The 22936-nt window shown below is 36.1% G+C and overlaps 1 protein-coding gene across 11 annotated transcripts in view; it reads left to right on the plus strand.

Annotated features, from left to right (window-relative positions):
* The window catches only part of KIAA1328 (KIAA1328 ortholog), a 366861-nt gene that overhangs the window by 18772 nt on the left and 325153 nt on the right, over window positions 1-22936 (plus strand). For all 11 annotated transcript variants that reach the window (XM_077900521.1, XM_077900522.1, XM_077900515.1 and 8 more), the window contains one exon: window positions 7943-8037. In XM_077900521.1, the coding sequence (XP_077756647.1) occupies window positions 7943-8037 (95 nt within the window). The remainder of the gene's footprint in view (window positions 1-7942; window positions 8038-22936) is intronic.

Raw genomic sequence — 22936 nt, forward strand, 5'->3', positions numbered from 1 at the left:
TCACTCACTCGTTCTTCCACCTTGTTAACCCTCATCGTTAGGACTTCTACTTTGGATTGCATCTCATTCAATTGATTTTCAATTTCTGCCTGATTAGCTCTAAATTCTGCAGTCATGAAGTCTCTTGAGTCCTTTATGCTTTTTTCTAGAGCCACCAGTAGCTGTATAATAGTGCTTCTGAATTGGCTTTCTGACATTGAATTGTAATCCAGATTTTGTAACTCTGTGGGAGAGAGGACTGTTTCTGATTCTTTCTTTTGAGGTGAGGTTTTCCTTCTAGTCATTTTGCTCAGTGCAGAGTGGCCAAAAGCAAGTTGTATTGGGAAAAGGAGAAAAAGAGAGGAGAGAAAGAAGGAAAGAAAAGAGAAAACAAAAAAAGAAAAAGAAGAAAAAAAAGAAAAAGAGAAAGAAAAAGAAAGAAAGCAAAACAGGGTGGGGGAAGGAAAAATATTAGAAAGGAAAAAAAAAACAAAACAAACAACAACAACAACAACAAAAAACCACGGGGGAGTATCTTCTGATTGTGCATACTTTAAGTCCCTTGACTTCCCCTGGAACTTGTCGGTCTATCTGGTCTTCTGGGGGAGGGGCCTGTTGTGCTGATTTTCAGGTATTAGCACTTGGGGGAGCTGCTGTGCCCCCCTGCCTGGTGCAGGGCTCAGTGGGGGTTGTTTACCCCGTGAGGCCCCAGGAGGAACAGCCCCAGTGGTGGGCCAGCTCTGGAGCCTTGGATTCAGCTCCCACAGTAACTCCGGTGCTCTCAGTCTGCAGGGCCTGTATGTTTCGGGGCGGGGCTGCTGATCTGCTCAGCTCGGGCAGGAGCGTCCTTGCTGTCCTGGGCCCTCCCGGCCTCTGCCTGTCCCCGGGGGAGGTCGGATCCTGGGCTGTGTCCCAGCGCCCTGTGCTCCGGGGCCTGCACTGTTGGATTCGCAATCCCGCCGGGCAGCCCCCTCCGCGGAGCCGCCGCCCGAGCCCCTCCGAGCTGCTCCCGGTCCGCCCTGTGTGCTGCAGCTCTTTAGGGAGCTCAGGGCGCTCTTCCCGGGGCGCAGGTGTCTGTTAGTGTCCCAGGGAGCCTGAGGGCATCCCACCCTCCTGGGGTCCTGCTCTAACTCCCTGCGGGCCCCTTTCCGCAGGGGAAGGTTGGTGCAGCTCCTGCGTCTCCGGGACGGGGCTCTCCTTTCCTGGGGACACTCGCCCCGGCCTCAGCCCGGCTCCTCGCGGGACCCCTCCCCCTTGGAGGCCTTTTGTTTATTTCTTTTTCCCCCGTCTTCCTACCTTGATAGAAGCGCGAACTCTTCTCACTGTAGCGTTCCAGCTGTTCTCTCTTTAAATCTCAGGCCGAATTCATAGATTTTCCGGATAATTTGAAGGTTATCTAGGTAACTTGGTGGGGACAGGTGACTTGGGGACCCTACTCTTCTGCCATCTTGCCCCTCCTCCTCTCAGTATATTTTTTATATAAGACAATGTTTTTATCTCTAGAAGTTCAACTTCGATCTTTTGTTCTTATTTATATATTTCATGTCTCTACTTAACCTGCTAGTCTTCTAGTTTCTTGAACATATGGAATATAAATAACTATTTTAATGTTCTTATTTATAATTCTATTATCTGAGGTGTTTTTTTAAAAAACTTTTATTTATTTATTCATGAGACACAGAGAGAGAGAGGCAGAGACACAGGCAGAGGGAGAAGCAATCTTCCTGTTGGAAGCCCGATGTGGGACTTGATCCCAGGACCTGGGTCCTCACCTTGAGCTGAAGGCAGACGCTCAACCACTGAGACATCAGGCATCCCTATCATCTGAGTTATTTAGAGAGAGATTTAAATTGAGTAATTTTTGTAATTGAGTAATTTTTCTAATTATATATCGCATTTTTCTGCTTCTTTACCTGTCTGGTTGTTTTTTATTGGATGCCCCCAGGCAGTATGGATCATGCTTTTTTTTTTTTTTTTTTTTTTTTTTTTTTTTTTTTGAGTTCTCGATATTTTGTATTTTTATAATTAATTGAGCTTTTTTTTCTGAGACTAAGTTATTTGGGAGTAGTTTGATCTTTTTAAAGTTTGGATTTAAACTTTTAAAGGTAATACCAAGGCAGCTTTTAATACGGGGCTAATTTTGCCAACGGTAGGCAGTGCCCTTTTGAGGACTCTTTCTGATGCCCCTTTAAATTATGAGATTTTCCACTTTGGCTGGTTGGAACATGGACTATTCCTGGCACTGCATTAGCTACAGAGACTATTATGTTCTGAGTTGTTCTTTCCCTGGCTTTTGGTGGATTTCCTCATAGACAAATGCTCACCAGTACTTGGTGGTTGATGTGCAGGGAACCATCTGCAGATCCCTAGAGCTCTCATTCCATGCTGCTCTATCCTCTCCATTACTCTTTTCCTCAAACTCTAGACACTTTGGCTGTCCTGGACTCCCAGCTCTATCTTCTCAACTTGGGGAGATTGCTGGACTCCCATCTGGGTTTCCCCAAAATGCACCCTGAAAACTCCAGAAGCAGTTTAGCTAGGATGATTACATGGCTTGCCTTATTTGGTTCCCCTCTTTCAGTGATCACTTTCCTGTGTTGCCTGCTGTCCAGCATTTGAGAACTGCTTTATCACATATTTTGCTAGTTTTTTTGGTTGTTTTAGGCATTGGGGTAAGTGTGGTTCCTATTACTCCTTTTTGCCTGGAGGTGGAATGTAGGGGTTGTGTATGTGTGTATTTATTTTGTTGCAAAACTAGAAATGATGTGTGTGTGAGGAGGGGATGTGCGTATGCATTTTTCTCTCAAAACTAGATGTTGTGTATGTTTTTCTTCAGAGAACATAACGTCTTTGTGGTTTTTCTGTATGTGATCTTTGTAGCCATTGATGTTCAATAGCTAGGTCCTTAATTCATTAAGGTTTTCAGAATGGTAATGATGTCAACTCAGGTTTTCTGGGAAATAGATACTAAGATGAAAGTAAAAATGGAAGAGGTTTTTTTTTTTTTTTTTTTTTTTTATTTATTTATGATAGGCACACAGTGAGAGAGAGAGGCAGAGACACAGGCAGAGGGAGAAGCAGGCTCCATGCACCGGGAGCCCGACGTGGGATTCGATCCTGGGTCTCCAGGATCGCGCCCTGGGCCGAAGGCAGGCGCTAAACCGCTGCGCCACCCAGGGATCCCTGGAAGAGGTTTAATAGAGGAAAAGCTGACAAAGATAGAGAGTAAAGTGAACAGGAATAGACAAGGAGAGTCTTAGGATTTTATTGCAGGCCTGGCATCTGTGAGAGAAGAAAGAAAGAAGAAAAATTGACTAGGGAAAACTTCACACTTCATACTGTCTTGTGGTCTGAGGTAGTGTCTTTCAGGCTAATGGGAAACCCCAGAGTGAATATTGTTCTTTAAGGATGTCATATCAAACAAAATTGCTCAGTTCTAGTACCTCTGGTGTTTCTAGTGATTGGCAGTTTTGTGACCACCACAGTGGACCAAAAGGTATGACAGTAGTTAGGTAGGTGAGGCTATTAGGCAACTACACTCTTGGCAGCAGGTTCTCTCTCTTAGAAGCCACATTGTTTCACTCCTCACTGTGAAATCCATTATTCATCAGGAATTAGTATGGGTATGGTGTTAAGTTAGTTCAGTTCATTTTTCCATACTGACAGTCTGTTGGTCTGCACTATTTCTAGAGAAGACCATTCTTCTTCCCACTGAATTGCAATGATTTTATCATAAGCCAAGTGGCTGTAGAGGTATGTCCTTCCCTTACTGTGTCATCTACTTTGGTAATACCCATCCTGAATTTTATGTTTCTTTCTTTCTTTTTTTTTTTTTTTTTAATGTTAGGAGTTGACAGACTTTTCCTGTAAAGGGCCGGGTAGTAAATATTTAGCCTTTGTGAACTAAGTGGTCTCTGTCTCACTTACTCAACTCTGCCACTGTAGTGTGAAGAGTCATATATAAGTTGATGTGTAAATGAATGTACATGGCTGTGTTTTAATAAACCCTTATTTACAAAAACAGTGAGCCAGATTTGGCTTGAAGCTGTAGTTTACCAACCTTTGTCCAATATAGTCTAAATACATAATTGGTTTCTAAACAATGTTCGGTGTTATATATATTTGGAATTTTATTTATTATTTATTTATTTAAATTTATTTATTTATTCATGAGAGACACAGAGAGAGAGGCAGAGACATAGACAGAGGGAGAAGCAGGCTCCATGCAGGGAGCCTGATGCTGGAACTTTATATAAATAAGCTCCTTCTATGTGTATTGCATCATTTGCTTTTTTTGCTTAACATTATGTTCATGAGATTTACTTAAGTTTTATATAGTTATATGTCATTTCTATTTTCTTTTAAATATTTATTTATTTATTTGAATGAGAAAGAGGTAAGGGAAGAGCAGAGGGAAAAATCTTCAAGCAGACACCCTGCTAAGCGTGGAGCCTGACTCAACGCTTGATCTCACTTCACATGAGATCATGATCTGGGCTGAAACCAGGAGTCAGACGCTTAACCAACTGAGCTCCCAGTCACCCACTATATGTCATTTCATTTCACAGATACTTCAGTCAGGGTTTAGTCATTTTTTTAAAACTAAGAATATTTAATATAAAGACTTGTTAAATTGGTGCTGGAGAACAGAAACCGCAAATAGAACACTAAGATACAACACGCACATGAGAAAATGCTCCGCATCACTTGCCATCAGGGAAATACAAATCAAAACCACAATGAGATACCACCTCACACCAGTGAGAATGGGGAAAATAACAAGGCAGGAAACCACAAATGTTGGAGAGGATGCGGAGAAAAGGGAACCCTCTTACACTGTTGGTGGGAATGTGAACTGGTGCAGCCACTCTGGAAAACTGTGTGGAGGTTCCTCAAAGAGTTAAAAATAGACCTGCCCTACGACCCAGCAATTGCACTGTTGGGGATTTACCCCAAAGATACAGATGCAATGAAATGCTGGGACACCTGCACCCGGATGTTTATAGCAGCAATGTCCACAATAGTCAAACTGTGGAAGGAGCCTCGGTGTCCATCGAAAGATGAATGGATAAAGAAGATGTGGTTTATGTATACAATGGAATATTACTCAGCCATTAGAAACGACAAATACCCACCATTTGCTTCAACGTGGATGGAACTGGAGGGTATTATGCTGAGTGAAATAAGTCAATCGGAGAGGGACAAACATTATATGTTCTCATTCATTTGGGGAATATAAATAATAGCGAAAGGGAATATAAGGGAAGGGAGAAGAAATGTGTGGGAAATATCAGAAAGGGAGACAGAACATAAAGACTCCTAACTCTGGGAAACGAACTAGGGGTGGTGGAAAGGGAGGAGGGTGGGGGGTGGGGGTGAATGGGTGACGGGCACTGAGGGGGCACTTGATGGGATGAGCACTGGGTGTTATTCTGTATGTTGGCAAATTGAACACCAATAAAACATAATTTATTATTAAAAAAAAAGAAAGAAAAAAAAAGAACACTAAGATATCATGATTGGTAGTAACTTCAAGAAACAACTCCCATCTCTGGGACTAGGAAGACAGCCAGAGCAAATTGGATTTATTAAAACTTAGAAGCTTGGAGGAGAGGCCCTTTACAGCTGGAACTTGGACTGCTGCTGATTGGGAATCAGCCTAACTGGTACTGCTGTCCCAAGGAGACATGCTAAAGCCTGGTTCTGCCAAGGCTGGGAAAATTGCAAACAGGAATCAACTGTCCTTGCCAGGGCACACTCTGGCAGAGGTGACACTAGTGGGAACAAGATGTGAAGAGGAAGGACTGTGTCTTTTCTTCTGAACCTCTGGTCTCCCTCTAGTTCGTCCTATTGGCAGATTTTAACAGAGTCATCTGGCAAAGGAGAAGTGACTTTTCTAGGGTCTGAGCCACAGGACCACACCCGAGGGCTCAGAAGGGTAGGTTTGAAGATGAAAGTCACTAAATAGCATAACAACCAGTTCCTACAGAATTCCATTGTGTAAATATGCTATAGTTTATTCTCTAATTGACAAACATTTGTATTTTCAAGGATGTTCTGTTAAACATAATGCTGCTGAAATTCTTGCTCATGTGCAAGAGTTTCTCTTGTTCTTTTACTCGCTGCACCACCACTCAGATGTCTTCTCATGTGTTTTCAGCAACTTTTCCCATTGCCAAATTGAATGACTTCTTTCCACATTCTGTGTAGCTTTTTTGATCATTAGCACTGTTAACACTGTACTCTTTGAAACATTTTTTTCTGCCACAATATTATATCCTTCTGATTCTCTTCTTGTCCTTTCAAATACCAATTTTAATTTATTATCTTGGATTCATAGATGATCTTTAAAATCTAATTTCTTAACTTAAAAAAAACTAAAACAGAAGTATAAAGAAAATAATAAAAATCTAAATATCATCCATAATATTTTATGGTTGAAGTTTAAATCTTTATGTTTTACTCTGACTTGAGAGCTAGACCCACATTTCCAACTTCCTGCCAGAACATTTCCATATGGCTATCTTTCTGGCATCTTAAGTTGACCATATCCAAAATCAAACTTGTTTTATTTTTTTACCATCTCCTTTTTTCCATTTCCTTTTTCTCCCCTGTCTTTCCCATCTTTGGCTATCAGTATTTCCAGGACTCATTTTAGAGGTCTTGGATTGTCCTTGGCTATCTGAAGAATTTGGACTAACCTACTTTGTGGTTGTACAGATGCCAAGGGTTCCTTCCAATTACATGTTACCTCTAGTTTTCCTGTGACTCCCTGAGTTTCATTGCTTTAAAGACCCTTCTTTTTTTTTTTTTTTTTGTTAAAGATTTTATTTATTTATTCAAGAGAGACAAAGAGAGAGAGGGGGAGAGAGAGACAGGCAGAGGGAGAAGCAGGCTCCCCGCAAGGAGCCCAATGCAGGACTCGATCCTGGACCCTGGGATCACGCATTGAGCCAAAGGCAGACACTCAACCACTGAGCCACCCAGGCATCTCTTTAAAGACCCTTCTTAATGAAGTTCAAGTAGTAGGAGAACTTTTTATAACACAAGAGATGAGATAGTTCAGTGGTTGAGAGCACATACTCTGGAACTTGTGCTTGAGTCTTGATTCTGCTACTTTAACTGCTGTAATCCCAGGCAAGATGTACCCTCACTGTAAATAGAAATAATACCTACTTAATAGTCTTGTTGTAAAGATGAGATGGGTTAGTAGGTATAAAGTACTTAAAATGTTCCTGACATGCAGTAAACATTAGTCATGTGTTGGCTGATATTACTCTTTCTTTGATCTAGTACCGATTGGTATGAACTTTAGGATATATCAAGAACATAGAAACCAGTGCCTCTGCTGCCAACCTTCATGTACTTTTAAGCACCCTGGGGCCTGTATAGCCTAGGAAAAGTTCTTAATATCTTCCATTAGGTGTTTGTTTGTGATAATCATCAAGGGAGAGTTGTTTCTTTAATATTCTCTTGTATTTAAGTGGGGACATTTCTACCTTTTGTGTTCTTTATGAAAATTTCTCTATGTGTTTCTCTATGTAAGTTTTATGATGTCTCCTGCTGGACAGACAGTTTCTTAGCCTATTTTGAAATCATGGTAGGGTTTTGAATGAAACAGGTAAAGAGTGTTCCAACAGAGAAAAGATATCTGAGAAATTTTACCTCCTGTACTAATTTTGTTTTTAAGATTTTATTTATTTATTTGAGAGAGAAAGAGACAGAAAGAGAGAGAGAGCACAAGCAGGGAGGAGAGGGAGAAGCGGGTTCCTTGCTGAACAGGGAGCCCAATGCAGGGCTTGATTCCAGGACCCTGGGAGGGGAATAATAAAGGGGAAGATGCTTAACTGACTGAGCCAACCAGGAGCCCCCCTCCTGTATTAATTTTAAGAGATTTCTCAAAAAGTCTTAAAAAATTGTTTTTAGCAAAAGTTAACCAAAAGCTTCTTTTGTTTTGTATTAGAATTTCTGCAGAGGAGGAATAAAGAGTGCATCATTGAAGGATTTATGTCTGGAAGACAAAAGACGCATTGCAAATTTAATTAAAGAACTGGCCAGGTGAGATAAAATCTTATATGAAATGTATTATTACATAAGAGATATAACAATTTTTAAAAATAGACGTTACTATGTTTTGATGTCATTGTGTCATTGATCTTCTGGAAGCAGAGACTTTTAGAAAAAAGTATTCTGTGGCCCCAAAAAAAGAAAAGTAGAAAAAAAGAAAGAAACACCAGAACAAACCACTTCCATTTCACATTTTCTTGTTTATTTAATTTCTCCAGTTAATTGGTACACATATGTGAAGCAGTCCTCTAACGAAAGGGAAAATGTAGAAGCTTAGCTCTGCTGTCAGTGTAGATTGATATGTTGTAATTAGAGTCCTAGCAATTACCTTTGGTTTTGTTGTAGACCCAAACAGAAGGGAACATTCATTTTACTGTAGTCCATCACAAGAATGTCTTTTGTAATTTTGCTAACTGATGCTTTCAGAATTCAAAAGAAGGGATTTTGAATTTTGAGAATGATAAGTTCATAGCTACTTGGTTGTACTGTTCCAGTTTATTAATGATGTATATGAAGCATATCTCTTGAAGTAATTTTTTTGTCCATATTACTTCCAGTTTAGGGGTCTTAAAATACTTAATAGATGAAGATGTCTATAGAGGAATGTATTAATATAAGTTGTAAAAGTCAAAATTAAGGAAAGGCCGTACCTAAAAGTTGATTAAAATAGTACTAGTTTTTGTCATTGAATTGCATATTTAGAGATAGGTCTTTTCTTTATTTATTTTTAATTGAAAATAACTGTATGAAGTGTTTCAAAATGTATTTCATGTCAAGACCTTAAAATAATGTTTGTAGAAGCTTTTTTTTTTAGGATTTTTTTAAAAAGATTTATTTATTTATTTATGATAGACATAGAGAGAGAGAGAGGCAGAGACACAGGCAGAGGGAGAAGCAGGCTCCCCACAGGGAGCCTGATGCGGGACTCGATCCCGGGACTCCAGGATTGCGCCCTGAGTCAAAGGCAGGCACCAAACTGCTGAGCCACCCAGGGATCCCCTGTAGAAGCTTTTATAAAAAGATTGAAGTTAAAAAATTGCCTTACTAAATCATAGAATTGCTTTTAAAAGATGACAACAATGATGTTTTGAGGGTTAGAATATACGTTATGACTATTTAAAAGTACATGCCATAGTCTGAATTTGATATGCCACCTGAGAGGAGCAGTAATTTCATTCTCTAGAATTCTTTGGCTGTTCTAGTCTCTGAAATAGACTTTTCATTCACTTCAAATAGTGTTTTTTGTACTGGGAAAACATTTTACCCTCTGTATTTAAAGATGATTTTCTCACAAGGCTTTTTACCAAGTAGATGGTGTGGATATCCTTACATATGCTTGATGGCATTGAGAAACTATTACGATTGGTTTGACTTTGCCATTGCTGTCCTAACTCATCTATTTTATTTCAGCTACAAGGCTTGGAGGATACCTGAAATACTAGAGCATATTGTTTTGGTTTCAGCAACCTTCTGCTTTCTTAGCAAAATGCTAGTTTCTTGCTGGAGAGTCAGGTTGTTACTATAAGGTTAGTAAGGTTAGTATTAGTATAAATTTGCTGATATTGCTAGAAACTTGATTATTACTTTACTATTAATATGCAGATATATGGGAATAATGCATACTTTGTTCGTTTCTTGAGTTTGCTGTTTCCTCTGTTGGATATTGGCTATTTCAGTCTACTTTATTGTGCTTCTTCTTACCAAACCAATTTCTTCCTCCTTTTTTTTTTTTTTTTTTTTTTTTAACAAGACTCATTTTTATTGAAGTGGAGAAGTAGAGAACAAAATTCCATATGCCTCAAACAATGGCAACAAAACATTCCTAGCCTTTAAGTTTTTTTTACCTCTGGATTTCACCCTGGTTTCAAATAACTGGTTTCCTCTTGTCATTGAATACAATCATTTCTCTTTTATCTTGAGAAATATTCCTTGGACCACATATTTTTTTCCAGCTACTACTTTGTACACCACAACATAACCTTATTCCTAGAAAGAGTCTGTAGTTTTATTTTCTGCTCTGTTGCATTTCATTCTCTCTTCAAGCTTATTTATTTAAAATATATAGAATTACAGTTTACATGCAATAGTATATATGCATATATTTTTAAATATATGTTTGCATTTTAAGTATATACTTCAGTGAGTTTTGGCAAATGTAAGGTCACTTTAAAAAGTTCTGTTGAGATCTTTTACAATCAGTTCCTTCCTCTCTTCTCCATCCTGGACAGCCATTCATGTGATTTCTGTCATTATTTCTTGGTTTACATATTCTGACATGCCATGTAAATGGCCCATAGTACATACTCTCTTCAGTCTGGCTTTTTTCCCTCAGAAAATGATTTTGTGTGTGGTAAAATATATATAACATAAAATTTACCATCTTAACCATTTTTAAGTATACAGTTCAGTGGTATTAAGTACATTCATATTGTTTTACAAACATTGCCACAATTCACTTCCAGAACTTTTTCATTATTGAAACTCTATATCCACTAAAAATAACTCCTCATTCTCCCCTCCTCCCGAGTCCTTGGTAACCATTATTCTGTGTGTTCCGTGAATTTGACTATTTTAGATCTTTCTTATAAATGAAACAGAATATTTGTCTTTTTGTATCTGACTTCAGGGAGTAATGTTTTTGAGATTTTTTTTCAGTTTGTTGTGTGTAGGAGTAGTTCATTTTTTAAATTATTGATTAGTACTCCATTGTTTGCTTGTACTTTAGTTTGTTTATTCATCTGTTAAATGGATGTTTGGGTTGTTTTAGTTTTTGCCCTTTGTGAATAAAACTTCAGTAGTATTCATGTACAAGTATTTGTGTGGATATGATGTATTTTTTCTTCTGTACCTAAAGTATAGAATTACTCAGTTCTAAATTAAATCTATACTTAACTTTATAAGAAATTGCCAGACTGTTTCCTGATGTGGTTGTATTATTTCACACTTCCACTAACAACTGATGAAAATGCCATCATTCAACATATTCACTAACTGTTGATATTGTCATTTTTAAAAATTTTAGTCATTCTAATGAGCATGGTGATACCTCCTTGTGGAATTAATTTGTGTTTCCCTAAGATGAATGGGATCCTTGGCCATTCTTTTAAGTGTCTGTTAAATTTTTTGCCTGTTTTTTTTTTTTTTTACCTGTTCCTTTCTCTTCTTGAAATTGAGGTGTTCTTTATATACTCGGGATGCAAGTTGTCAAACATATGGATATTATGGTTTTTCCCCCCAACCTTGCTTTAATTATCTTAATGTTTATTTTGTAAAGCAAGATCTATTATTTTGCTGAACTTCAATGCATCGATTTTTTTGTTGTTCATGTCTTTAGTGTTCTATCTAAAAAGTCTTGCCTATCCCAAGGTAGCAAATATTTTTTTTCCCTCTGTTAGAAAAGACTACCGTTAATGCAGAATTACCTCCTCCTTCTTATCAAAAACTGACCATACATGCATGCCTTTCCCTGGGTATTTCATTCCATTACAGTGATCTTTGTGTTGCCCTTTGGCCAATACCAAACTGACTTGATTACTGTAGTTTTACAGTAAGTCTTTTGAAATCAGGTAAGCCTGATTTGCTCTTTTTGAAAACTCTTTAGGCTTTTTGAGGTTCTTTACATTTCACTATAAATTTTAGAATTAGCTTGTTAATATTTAAAGGAAAGTTGCCTCCTAGAATTTTGTTTGGGATGTACTGAATTTGTAGATCAGCTTGAGGAAAATTGACATTTCACATTATTGAGTTTTTCAATTGGTGTTATGTCATGTTTCTCCATTTATTTAGATTATCTTAAGTTTTTTTTCTGTAATGATTTCTAGTTTTCATGGCACAGGCTATAAAATAGCACATATATTGCCCTTAAGTATTTTATGTTTTTGATACCCTTGTAAGTGGCATAATTTACAATTTTTATTATACATTTAATTTTTGATTTTATTTCATTTCTCATATGATAAAACAGAATTGTTTTTTTAATATTGGCTTGATCTCAAACTTTTTAAATTCACTTACTATAATAGTTTTTTGGCTGAATACTCTGGATTTTCAGTAATAATCATGTCAACTACAAATAAAATTTTATTTTTCCCTTTCCAATTTGCAGATACTTTGTTTCTTTTTCTTGCCCTTTTGCATTGGCTAGACTTCTGCTACAAAGTTGAACTAAAGTGGATATCTTTGCCTTCCTGTTCCTGATACTGAGTCTTTCACCATTAAGTATAATGTAAGCTGAAGGTTGTTTGTAGACGTCTTTATCAAGTCAAGGAAATTTATTTTTGTTCCTAGTTTGCTGAGAGTTGTTTATTTAAATCATAAATAGGAGTAGAACTTTGTAAATGATTTTTCTTTATTGTGCTAGTAATATGATTTGTTTTTTTCTCTGTTAATGTAGTAAATTATATTGATTGGTTTTTGAATGTTTAATTTACCTTGTATTCCTAGCTTAACCCCACTTGGGTATGGTGGTTTTGGTTTTTGTTGTTAATACGTTGCTGAGTTTGAGCTAATATGTTTGTCAAAGATTTTGGTTTCATGACAAATACTTGTGGTATTCATGAACTATCTTTGTGCATCTTTTGGTTTATTTTTTAAATTGTGGTAAAATACATATAACATATAATTTATCATCTTAATCATTTTTTAAAAGATTTTATTTATTCAAGAGAGAGAGACAGAGAGGCAGAGAGGCAGAGACACAGGCAGAGGGAGAAGCAGGCCTCACACCGGGAGGCAGATGTGGGACTCCATCCCTAGTCTCCAGGATCACATCCTGGGCTGAAGGCGGCGCTAAACCACTTAACCACTCGGGCTGCCCCCATCTTAATCATTTTTAAGTGAATAGATCAGTAGTGTTAAATGCATTCACCTTGTTGTTCAGCCAGTCTCCTGAACTCTTCATCTTCCAAAACTAAAACTCTCCGTTCGCTCTCCATCAACCCCTGATAATCACCATTCTCCTTTCTCCATCTGTGAATGTTACTTTTCTAGTACCTCATATAAGAGGAATCATTGCACATTATACCATAATACAATAAAATACCTAGAATATAAAATTGAATACTAATGACATTTCATATACAAGAATGTTGCATTACTATCTAGTTCCAGAACATTTTCACCCCAAAGGAAACTACTCATTAAGCAGTTGCTTCCCATTCTCCCTTTACTCCCAGCCCCTGATGATAACTAATTTATTTTTTTCCTGTATCCATTTGCTCACTCTCAGTATTTCATGTAATTGGAATCATATAGTTCATAGCTTCTTCTCCCTGGCTTTCACTTAGTATAATATTTTCAAGGTTGGCTGAAAAATATCTTATTGTATGGATAATACGACAGTTTCTTTATCCACTGTTTTTTGCATGTGGAAATTCATTTGTCCCAGCATTATTTGTTGAAGAGACTGTTCTTTTCCCATTTAATGGTCTTGGTACCGTTGTCAAAAATTGATTGACCAGAAGTATATGAATTTATTTCAGGAGTCTCAGTACTTTTTTTCATTGATCTGTATGTCTTTTCTAATACCAATACCACATTGTTTTGATTAATGTATCTTTGTAGCAAGCATGAAATACAACACCTTTAACTTTGTTCTTCCTTTTGAAAGATTGTATGAGCTGTTCTGTGTCTCTTGCAATTCCATATGAATTATAAGATCAGCTTTTCTGCCTCTGAAAAAAAAAACCAGTTGAGATTTTGATAGATTACATTAAATATGTAGATCACTTTGGGGAATATTGCCATATTACTTAATATGTAATATGTACTATTAATACTTAATAGTATTAAGTGTTACAGACCACAAAAATGAAATGTCTTTTAGTATTTAAGTCTTTAATTTATTTTAGTAACATTTCAATGTACAAGTCTTTCACTTTTAAATTTTTTCCCAGAATTTTCTTTTTGGTGTTCCTGTAAATAGAATTATTTCTTTTTTAAGAATTTATTTATTTGTGGGATCCCTGAGTGGTTCAGTGGTTTGGCACCTGCCTTCGGCCCAGGGCATGATCCTAGAGTCCCGGGATTGAGTCCCACGTTGGGCTCCCTGCATGAAGCCTGCTTCTCCCTCTGCCTGTGTCTCTGCCTCTCTCTCTCTCATGAATAAATAAATAAAATCTTTAAAAAAATAATTTATTTATTTGACAGAGAGAGAGGGAGACAGGGAGATTGCACGCATGAGCTGGGGGAGAGGCAGAGGGATGGAGAGAAGCAGACTCCTCACTGAGCAGGGAACCCGATGCAGGGCTCAACCCCAGGACCCAGGGATCACCTGAGCCATTCGGCTTAACCTAATGAACCACCCAGGCACCCCATAGAATTGTTTGTTTCTTTCTTTCAGGTTTTTCAGGGCAGGCAGCCCAATGTGAGACTCTATCCCAAGTGTCCCAAGAATTGTTTTCTTAATACTTTTCAGATTGTTTATTGGTAGTGTCTAGAAATAGGGAATATTTTTGTATATTAATCTTGTACCCTGATACTTTGTTACATTTGTTTATTGGTTCTAATAGTTTTTTTTGTGGATTCTTCATGGATTTTCTATATATAGAATCATGTCATCTGCAGAGATGGTTCCTCTTCTTTCTTTTTCCTCTGGCTTGAAGTTCCAGTACATTGCTGAATGAAGTGGTAGAAGCAGGCATCCTTATCTTGTTCCTGAACTTAGTGGGAAAGCTTTCAGTTTATCAATAAGATAAGATCTCAGCTGTGAATTTTTCATAAATTCCTTTACCATGTTAAGCAAGTTTCCTTTTATTCCTAGTTGGAGCATTGGGGATTTTTTCAAAAGCCTTTTCTGTGTCAGTTGATATGATCACATATTTTTGTTGATTTGTTTGCTAAATTTGTGTTGATTGATTTTCTTATGTTAAACCACCCTGACATTTTTGGGATAAATACCAATTGGTCGTGTTTTATAATCCCTTTTTAATACATTTTTGAATTGGTTTGCTGGCAATTTTTTTTGAGGATTTTTGAATCTATATTCATAAGGGATCTTGATCTATAGTTTTATTATTTTTTTTTCATAGTTTCTTTGCATGGCTTAAGGCAGGTACTACTGGCCTTATAGGATGAGTTAGGGAGTATTCCCTTTTCTTATGTTCTTTGGAAGAGTTTGCAAATGATTCATGTTATTTCTTCTTTAAATATTCGGTAGAAAAATAAATATTTGGTAGAATTCATCCATTAAATATCTGGTTCTTAGATTGTCTTTGTAGGGCAGTTTTTGATTACTGTTTAGATATTCTTACTTGTTAAAGACCTATTTAGATTTTTCCATTTGTTCTTGAGACAGTGTTGATAATTTTTGTGCTTTTAGGAGTGTTTATTTCATATAGGTTTACCAATTTATAAGACATACAATTTTTTGTGCTATTCTCTTAAAATCCTTTTTATTTGTTTATAGTTAGTAGTAATGTCCCTACTTTCATTTCCAATTTTATTTACATCATCTTTCATTTATCAGTCGAAGCTAAAGATTTTTAAATTTTGTTGATCTTTTCAACAAGCTAACTTTTGATTTTCTAGATTCTCTATTGTCTTTCTATTGTCTGTTTCATTTATCTTTGCTCCTTATTATTTTCTTCCTTTTGCAAGATTTGGGTTTTAGTTTCTAGTCGTTAAGTTGTATATTTAGTTACTGACTTGAAATCTCTCTTGGTTTCTAATTTTTGCATTTATGCCATAAATATCCCTATGAGTACTGCTTTAGCTGTACCCCATAGGTTTTGATAAGTTGTTTGATCGTAGGTTTGATCTCATTCATCTTAAGTACTTTCTAATTTTCCTTGATTTTTTTTCTTTGATCCATTTGTTTGAGTTTGTTGATTTCCATGTATTTATGAATTTTCCACTTTTCTTTCCCGTATTGATTTTGAGCTTTATTCTGTTGCAGTGGAAAAGAGACTTTGCATGCTTTCAGTCTCTTTAAATATATTGAGAATTGTTTTGTGAGTTAATACATGATTTATCCTGGAGAATGTTCCATGTGCACTGGAAAAGAATGCTGATTCAGCTGTTTGGTTCTATATAAGTCTGTTGGCTTATAATGTTGTTCAAGTCCTTCCTTTTTTATTGGTGATCTTGCATCTAGATGTTCTATTTGTTATTGATAGTTGGTTATTGAAATATATTGAACTATATTTCTCCTCAGTTTTTCAGTGCTTCTTTAGAGACTGTTGTTTGGTGGGTTTATTTTTCTAATTTTAATATATTCTAGAAGAATTAACCCTTTTATCAATATATAACATCTCTTCATCTTGTAACATTTTTGTTTTGAAATCTATTAGTACAGCCAACCCAACTCTCTTTTGGTTACTCTTTTATTGATATTTGCATATTATATCTTTTTCTATATTTTAGCTTTCTATCTTTGTGCTTTTTAATTTAAATTGAGTCTCTAACAGCCAACATATATGCGTTATGTGCTTGTCATGTGCTAAATTGTGACCCCACCAAATTCATATGAAATGCTAACTCCTAGTTCCTCAGAGTGTGACTGTATTTAAAGGTGGGGCCTTTAAAAGTGGTTATTAAGGTAAAAGGAAATCCCTGGGTGGCTTGGCGGTTTGGCACCTGCCTTCAGCCCAGGGTGTGATCCTGGAGTCCTGAGATTGAGTCCCACATCGGGTTCCCTGTGTGGGGCCTGCTTCTCCTTCTGCCTGTGTCTCTGCCTCTCTCTTTCTCTCTGTGTCTTATGAAGAGATGAATAAAATCTTAAAAAAAAAAAAAAAGGTAAAAGGAGGTCATGCTGTGATTGGAAACTTACGTATTTTACTTTTAGTTTTGTCATTTTTGTGTTATGTATTTGATGGTGTTATTGGTTGTATTCAATGTACTCATTTTCCTGTTTTTTTTTTTTGTTATTATTTTTAAAAGATCTCATTTATTTGAAAGAGTGTGCACACATGAATAGGATAGGGGGCAGAGAGAGAGGGAGTAGTAGACTCCCCACTGAGCAGGGAGCCATATGCAGGACTTGATTCCAGGACCCTGGGATCATGACCTGAGCCTAAGGCAGATGCTCAACCAACTGAGCCACCCAGGCGCCCCTCATTTTACTATTTAAATGAACCTGTGGCCACACTGGGAATTTGCCATCCACATTCTTGACTAATTATAGTCTAATAGTAATTGGTACGTTTAGTTCTATACTAAACATTTCAAGAACTTTAAAACTCAATAACTTCATTTTCTTCTCTTGATTATGTGCCATTTGTAGTGTGTCATAATTTTGTATATATTTATGTATTTTTGTATATGTTTAACATATATTTAAATTTTAATGTAGTGTAATATGATCATTACTATTTTGTATTATTTTGAAGTATTTTAGGTGTACAGAAAAGTTGCTGAAATAGTACAGTATTGGAGGATGAAAAATGGGAAGTGACTGCTAATGAATCCAAGGTTTCTTTTGGGAAAGATAAAAATGTTCTATGATTAGATTATGGTAATAGTTGTAGAACTCTGAAAATATATGAAAAGCCATTGAATTGTACACTGTAAATGGGTTAACCTCGTTATATGTAACTTACACTCAATAAAACACTCTAAAGAAAGCTATGATGGGTTCTGATATCTTTCACCTAGCTTGCTTTAAAGATAAGTTTTGAATAATTTATTGCAATTATCATAAATTAATGTTGGTACAGTAGTATTAATTAACTACTGTTTATTCTGATTTCTCCAGCTTTCCTTCCTAAGTTTTTTTCTGTTCCAGTATCACATTTTATATTCATTTTTCATGTTTCCTTAGTCTCCTCCCATTTGTGGTAGTATGTTAGATTCTTTGCTTTCCTTGACCTTGTCACTTTTGAAGAATACTGGTCAGAATTTTATAGTATTTCTTTCAATTTGGTTTATTTTTTTTCATGTTTTCCATGATTATGTTTTATTATGATATTGTATCAGGGGAGGTATGATGTTGGTGTGTTGTTTGTTACTTGTGATTTTAACTGTGATGACATAGTTGATGTAGAGTGTACTAGGTTTCTCCCCTGAAAAGTTACATTGTTATCTCTGTAATTAATAAATTGGAGGAGGTCCATGGGGATTATTGAAATCCATTGTTTTTTTCTGAAACTTTTACTCACTGCTATAAACACTCATCAAAGGGACTTCACTGCAACAACTATTACTGTGATGTTCTAATAGTTACTTTATGTTTCCCCTATTTTTTTGCATTTATTAGTTGGAATTCTTATTTAAGGATGTGCTTTTACCATATTTATTTTTACTTATTTCAATATTGATTTTGTTATTTTTTTTAATCAGTACCGACTCAAGGATATTTATTTTATTCTAGCTCAGGACTCATGGAAACAAAGATAGAATAGCAAGGTAATACTTCCTCTTTTTTTTTTTTAAGTTAATTTATTTTAGAGAAAGAACATGTGTGTGCTAGAACAGTGGGGAGGGGCAAAGAGGAGAGAGAGAATACTTAAGCAGACTCCCTGCTGAGCATGGAGCCAGATATGGGGCTCAATCCTAGGACCCTGAGGTCATGACCTGAACCAAAATCAAGAGTTGACCACTCGACTGACTAAGCCAGCCAGATGCTCCAAGGTGATACATTTTTAAAAATACAAACTTTTTATTTTGAGGTAATTGGGATTCACTTATAGTGCTAAGAAATGATAGAGAGAGACTCTATGACCCCCTCTCCCCAATTTTCACCAATGGTAGTAATTTGATTAACTCTAACACAATATTACAACCAGGAAATTGACATTGATAGGACTCGTCAACCTTGTATAGATTTCACATGCACTCACTTGTATTTATATCTAGTTGTATGCAGTTTTATCATGTGTAGATTTCTATACCATCACCAGAGTAAAGATACAAAATGGTTTTGTTACAAGAATCACCTATGTGGTCTTTTTTATAGACATCCTTCCTATCCCCTTCCCTAATCCATAGCAACTGTTAATTTATACTCCATCTCTATAATTTTGTCATTTCAAGAATGCTGTATAAATGGAATCATACAGTATGCTATCTTTAGAGATTGGCTTTTTCCCCCCACTCACCTTAATTCCATTTAAATCCATCCAAATTGTTACATGTATCAAAGTTCGTCCCTTTTATGGGCCAGTAATATTCCATGGGTGGATGTACCACAGTTCAACCATTTACCTGTTGAAAGTAAATTTGGCTTCTTTCCACTTTTTTTTAAGATTTTTATTTTTTAAAGTAATCTCTACACTCATCATGGGGCTTGAACATACAACCCTGAGATCAGGAGATTCACACACTCAACCCACAGAGCCAGCCGGGTGCCCTTCCTTTTCAGTTTTTGACTGTTAGAAATGAAGCTGCTATGAACATTCCTACATATAAGTTTTTGTGTGAGTATAACATTTTAATTTCTTTGGATTATTGTATCATAAATGTATATTTAATTCTCTAAGAAACTGCTGAACTATTTTCAAAGTGGTTTACCATCTTCTATTCCCACCAACAATGCAAGAGAGAGCTAGATCCTCTGCATTCTTGCCAACATTTATTATAATTATTTTTTATTTTAGCTATTCTTAGAGGTATTTAGTGTTATTTCATTGTGGTTTTAATTTGTATTACTCTAGTGACCATTGATGACCAGTTATTTTGGACATTGTTTCCTATGTTTATTTGCCATCTGTATCTTTTCCAATGAATTGTCTTTTCATCATTTCTGTTCATTTTTTTGTTGGAATGTTTGGTTTTTATTGTTGAATTTTAACAGTTCTTTATATGTTCTGTGTACAAATCCTTTGTGGGGTATGTAGTTTGTAAATACTTTCCTAGTGTGTAGCTTGCCTTCTCACAGGTCTTTCATAAAGCAAAAGTTTTTAATTTTAGCTAGGTCTTTTATGGATTATACTTTTGTTGAAACTTTTACACCTTTATCAGAAATCAGTTGGACATAGTTAATGTGTCTCTTTTGGAGTTCTCTTTTCTAATCTGTCTATGTGTTTTTCCTTCTGCCTACTGTCTTCATTACTATAACTATATTGGAAGCCTTAATATTGGGTAGAGTAATTCCTCTCACTTTACTATTTTTCAAAATTATTATCTTTTTTCAAAATTATTTTTAACACTTCTGGTCCTGTGCCTTTCCATAATTATTTTATTATTATTATTATTATTATTATTATTATTTTAAAAAATTTGTTTATTCATGAGAGACACAGAGAGAGGCAGAGACACAGGCAGAGGGAGAAGCAGGCTCCATGCATGGAGCCCGACATGGGACTCAATCCCGGGTCTCCAGGATCACACCCTGGGCTGAAGGCGGCGCTAAACCGCCAAGCCATCCAGGGCTGCTCTATTTTATTATTTTTTAAAATATTTTATTTTTTTATTCAGAAGAGACACAGAGAGAGAGAGAGAGAGAGGCATAGACACAGACAGAGGGAGAAGCAGGCTCCATACAAGGAGCCCAACGTGGGATTCGATTCTGGGACTCCAGGATCACGCCCTGGGCCAGAGGCAGGCACTAAACTGCTGAGCCACCCAGGGATCCCCATTTCCATTATAATTTTAGAATAAGATTGTCAATGTCTACAAAAAAACCCAACTTGCTGGTATTACATGAAAATTATAGATCATTTGGGGAAGAATTGATATTTTACTTTGTTGTATTTTCCAGTCCATGAATATTGTATGTCTTGCCATTTATTAGGTCTTTGATTATTTTCATCAGAATTTTGTAATTTTTAGGATACAGATCTTGTACATGTTTTCTCACATCTACATCTAAATATTTTATCTTCTATGGAGCAATTGTAAATAGTATTGTGTTTTAAATTTGGGGTTTGACGTTTGTTGTTTCCTGTTTGTTTATGGTTGAAATGAGATTGAATTTTGAGTTTTGATCTAAAGTCATACAACCTTGCTGAACTTGCTTATTCTCAGAGTTTTGCTGTTGACTCCTTGGGACAATGACAATTATATAGTTTGCAAGTAGGGACAGTTTTATTACTTTCTTTCCAATGTGTATGTTTTAAATTTCTTTTTTCTGCTTCATGGTGCTGGCTAGAGCTTGCAGTGCTATGTAAGTAGGAGTGATGAGAGAGGATTGTCTAACTATGTTCCTGATTTTATGTGGAAGGCATTCACTCTATCATTAAATATAACGTTAAGTGTAGAATTTTTGTAGATGCTGTTTATAAAGTTGACAAAGTTCCCTTCTATTCCTCATTTTATAAGGGTTTTTGTTATGATTGCGTGCTAGATTTTTGTCATTTTTTTCTGCTTCAATTAATATGATATGAATTTTCTTGAGATTTTAGCTGTTGATACGGTAGATCTTATTAATTGATATTTGACTTTGAATCTGCTTTGCATACTTGTATTAAATCTGACTTGTTATCATTTTTATACATTTCTAGTTTGGTTTCGTATCATTTTGTTTGGAATTTTTACATCAAAATAAGTTAAGAAGTATTCTCTCTTTTTCTGTTTTCCAGGAGAAACTATAAAATTGGTGTTAATTCTTCTTTAAATTCTTGGTGGAGTTCTCCATTGAAATCCTCCAAGCCTGGGGGTATAGTTTTAAAGAGCTTTTTAGTTACAAATTTAATGTCTGTAATGGTTACAAGATTATTCAAGTTGTCTCTTTAGTCATGGTTGAGTTTTAGGAGTTTATGGTTTTTTGAGAATTGTTCCATTTCTTCTAAGTTGCCAAATTTATGAATATAAAGTTGTTTGTAGCATTCTCTTATTATCCTTTTAATGACTGCAGGATCTATAGTGCTTTATTTGTGATATTGCTGATTTGTACCTTTTAGTCAGTCTTCCTAGGTTTATCAGTTTTATGGATTTTTGTCCAGAGACCAGCTTTTTGTTTCATTGGTTTTTATCTGTTTTTCCTGTTTTCAATATTACTGATGTTTGCTCTTATTTCCTTCCTTCTTATTGCTTTGAATTTATTTGTTCTTTTTCTAATTTCTTAACACAGGAACTTAAAGATAATTCCTCTTTTACCGTCAGGATTTAGTGCTATAATCTTCCTTCTCATTCCCGCTTTCAGTGCATTTGTACATATTTTGATTTATTTTACTTTGATTTACATTCAGTGTGTATATATTTTTTAAATTTCCATTGAGACTTTCTTTTTGACCCATGGCTTATTTAGAACTGTATTTTATATGGAAATTGTAAAATTTCCAAGTGTTTGTATATTTTCCTCTTATCTATTACTGATTTCTAGTTTGGTTCTATTCTGGCCAGAGAATATTTTAAAAATTTTTTGGAGGTTTATTTCATAGCTCAAGGTACGGTTGATATTCATCAATGATTTGAGTGCTTGATAAAATGTTATAACTCTACTGGCCAACAGAAATCTAGTTTATATTATCTCTAATATGTTTACTTTTTTGTTTAATCACTTGTATGTAACTAATCTTCCCTCTCTGCTGTTTCTCCTTCGAATGCACAGAAGACTTCTTTATTCTGTTTGAGCTCTGACTCCCTATTCTAGTTCACCAGTCCTCCTCCCATGGATGCCCTCTTCTCTCTGCTTATATTTCAGCACACCAGTTGAGGCCAACTCTGCTTGAATGTCCTCCTCACATCACTCTGTTCTCTTTATGTTGAGCTGCCCCCACTACTTGAATATCACGTTTCATCTGCTTAGGCTTTGACACCCACACCAGGCTACCCCTTTGCAGTTATGTTCTCCTCATTCTTCTCTGGCTCTGACCTCCACATTGGTCCTCTCCCAAGTGTTGAAACCTTCCTCGTTCACCCTCAGGCTCTGGCACTACCAGCCTGCCCCTTCTTGAGAATAACCCTTTTCATTTTGCTTGAGCTCTGATACTCTAAATATATATCTTCCTCATCTTCTTGGGCCCTGATAACCTGCTAGAGGTTAACTGTTTGTGTGTGTTCTCATCACTGTTTG

Source organism: Canis aureus, chromosome 6 (assembly GCF_053574225.1).
Source record: "Canis aureus isolate CA01 chromosome 6, VMU_Caureus_v.1.0, whole genome shotgun sequence".
NCBI lineage: Eukaryota > Metazoa > Chordata > Mammalia > Carnivora > Canidae > Canis > Canis aureus.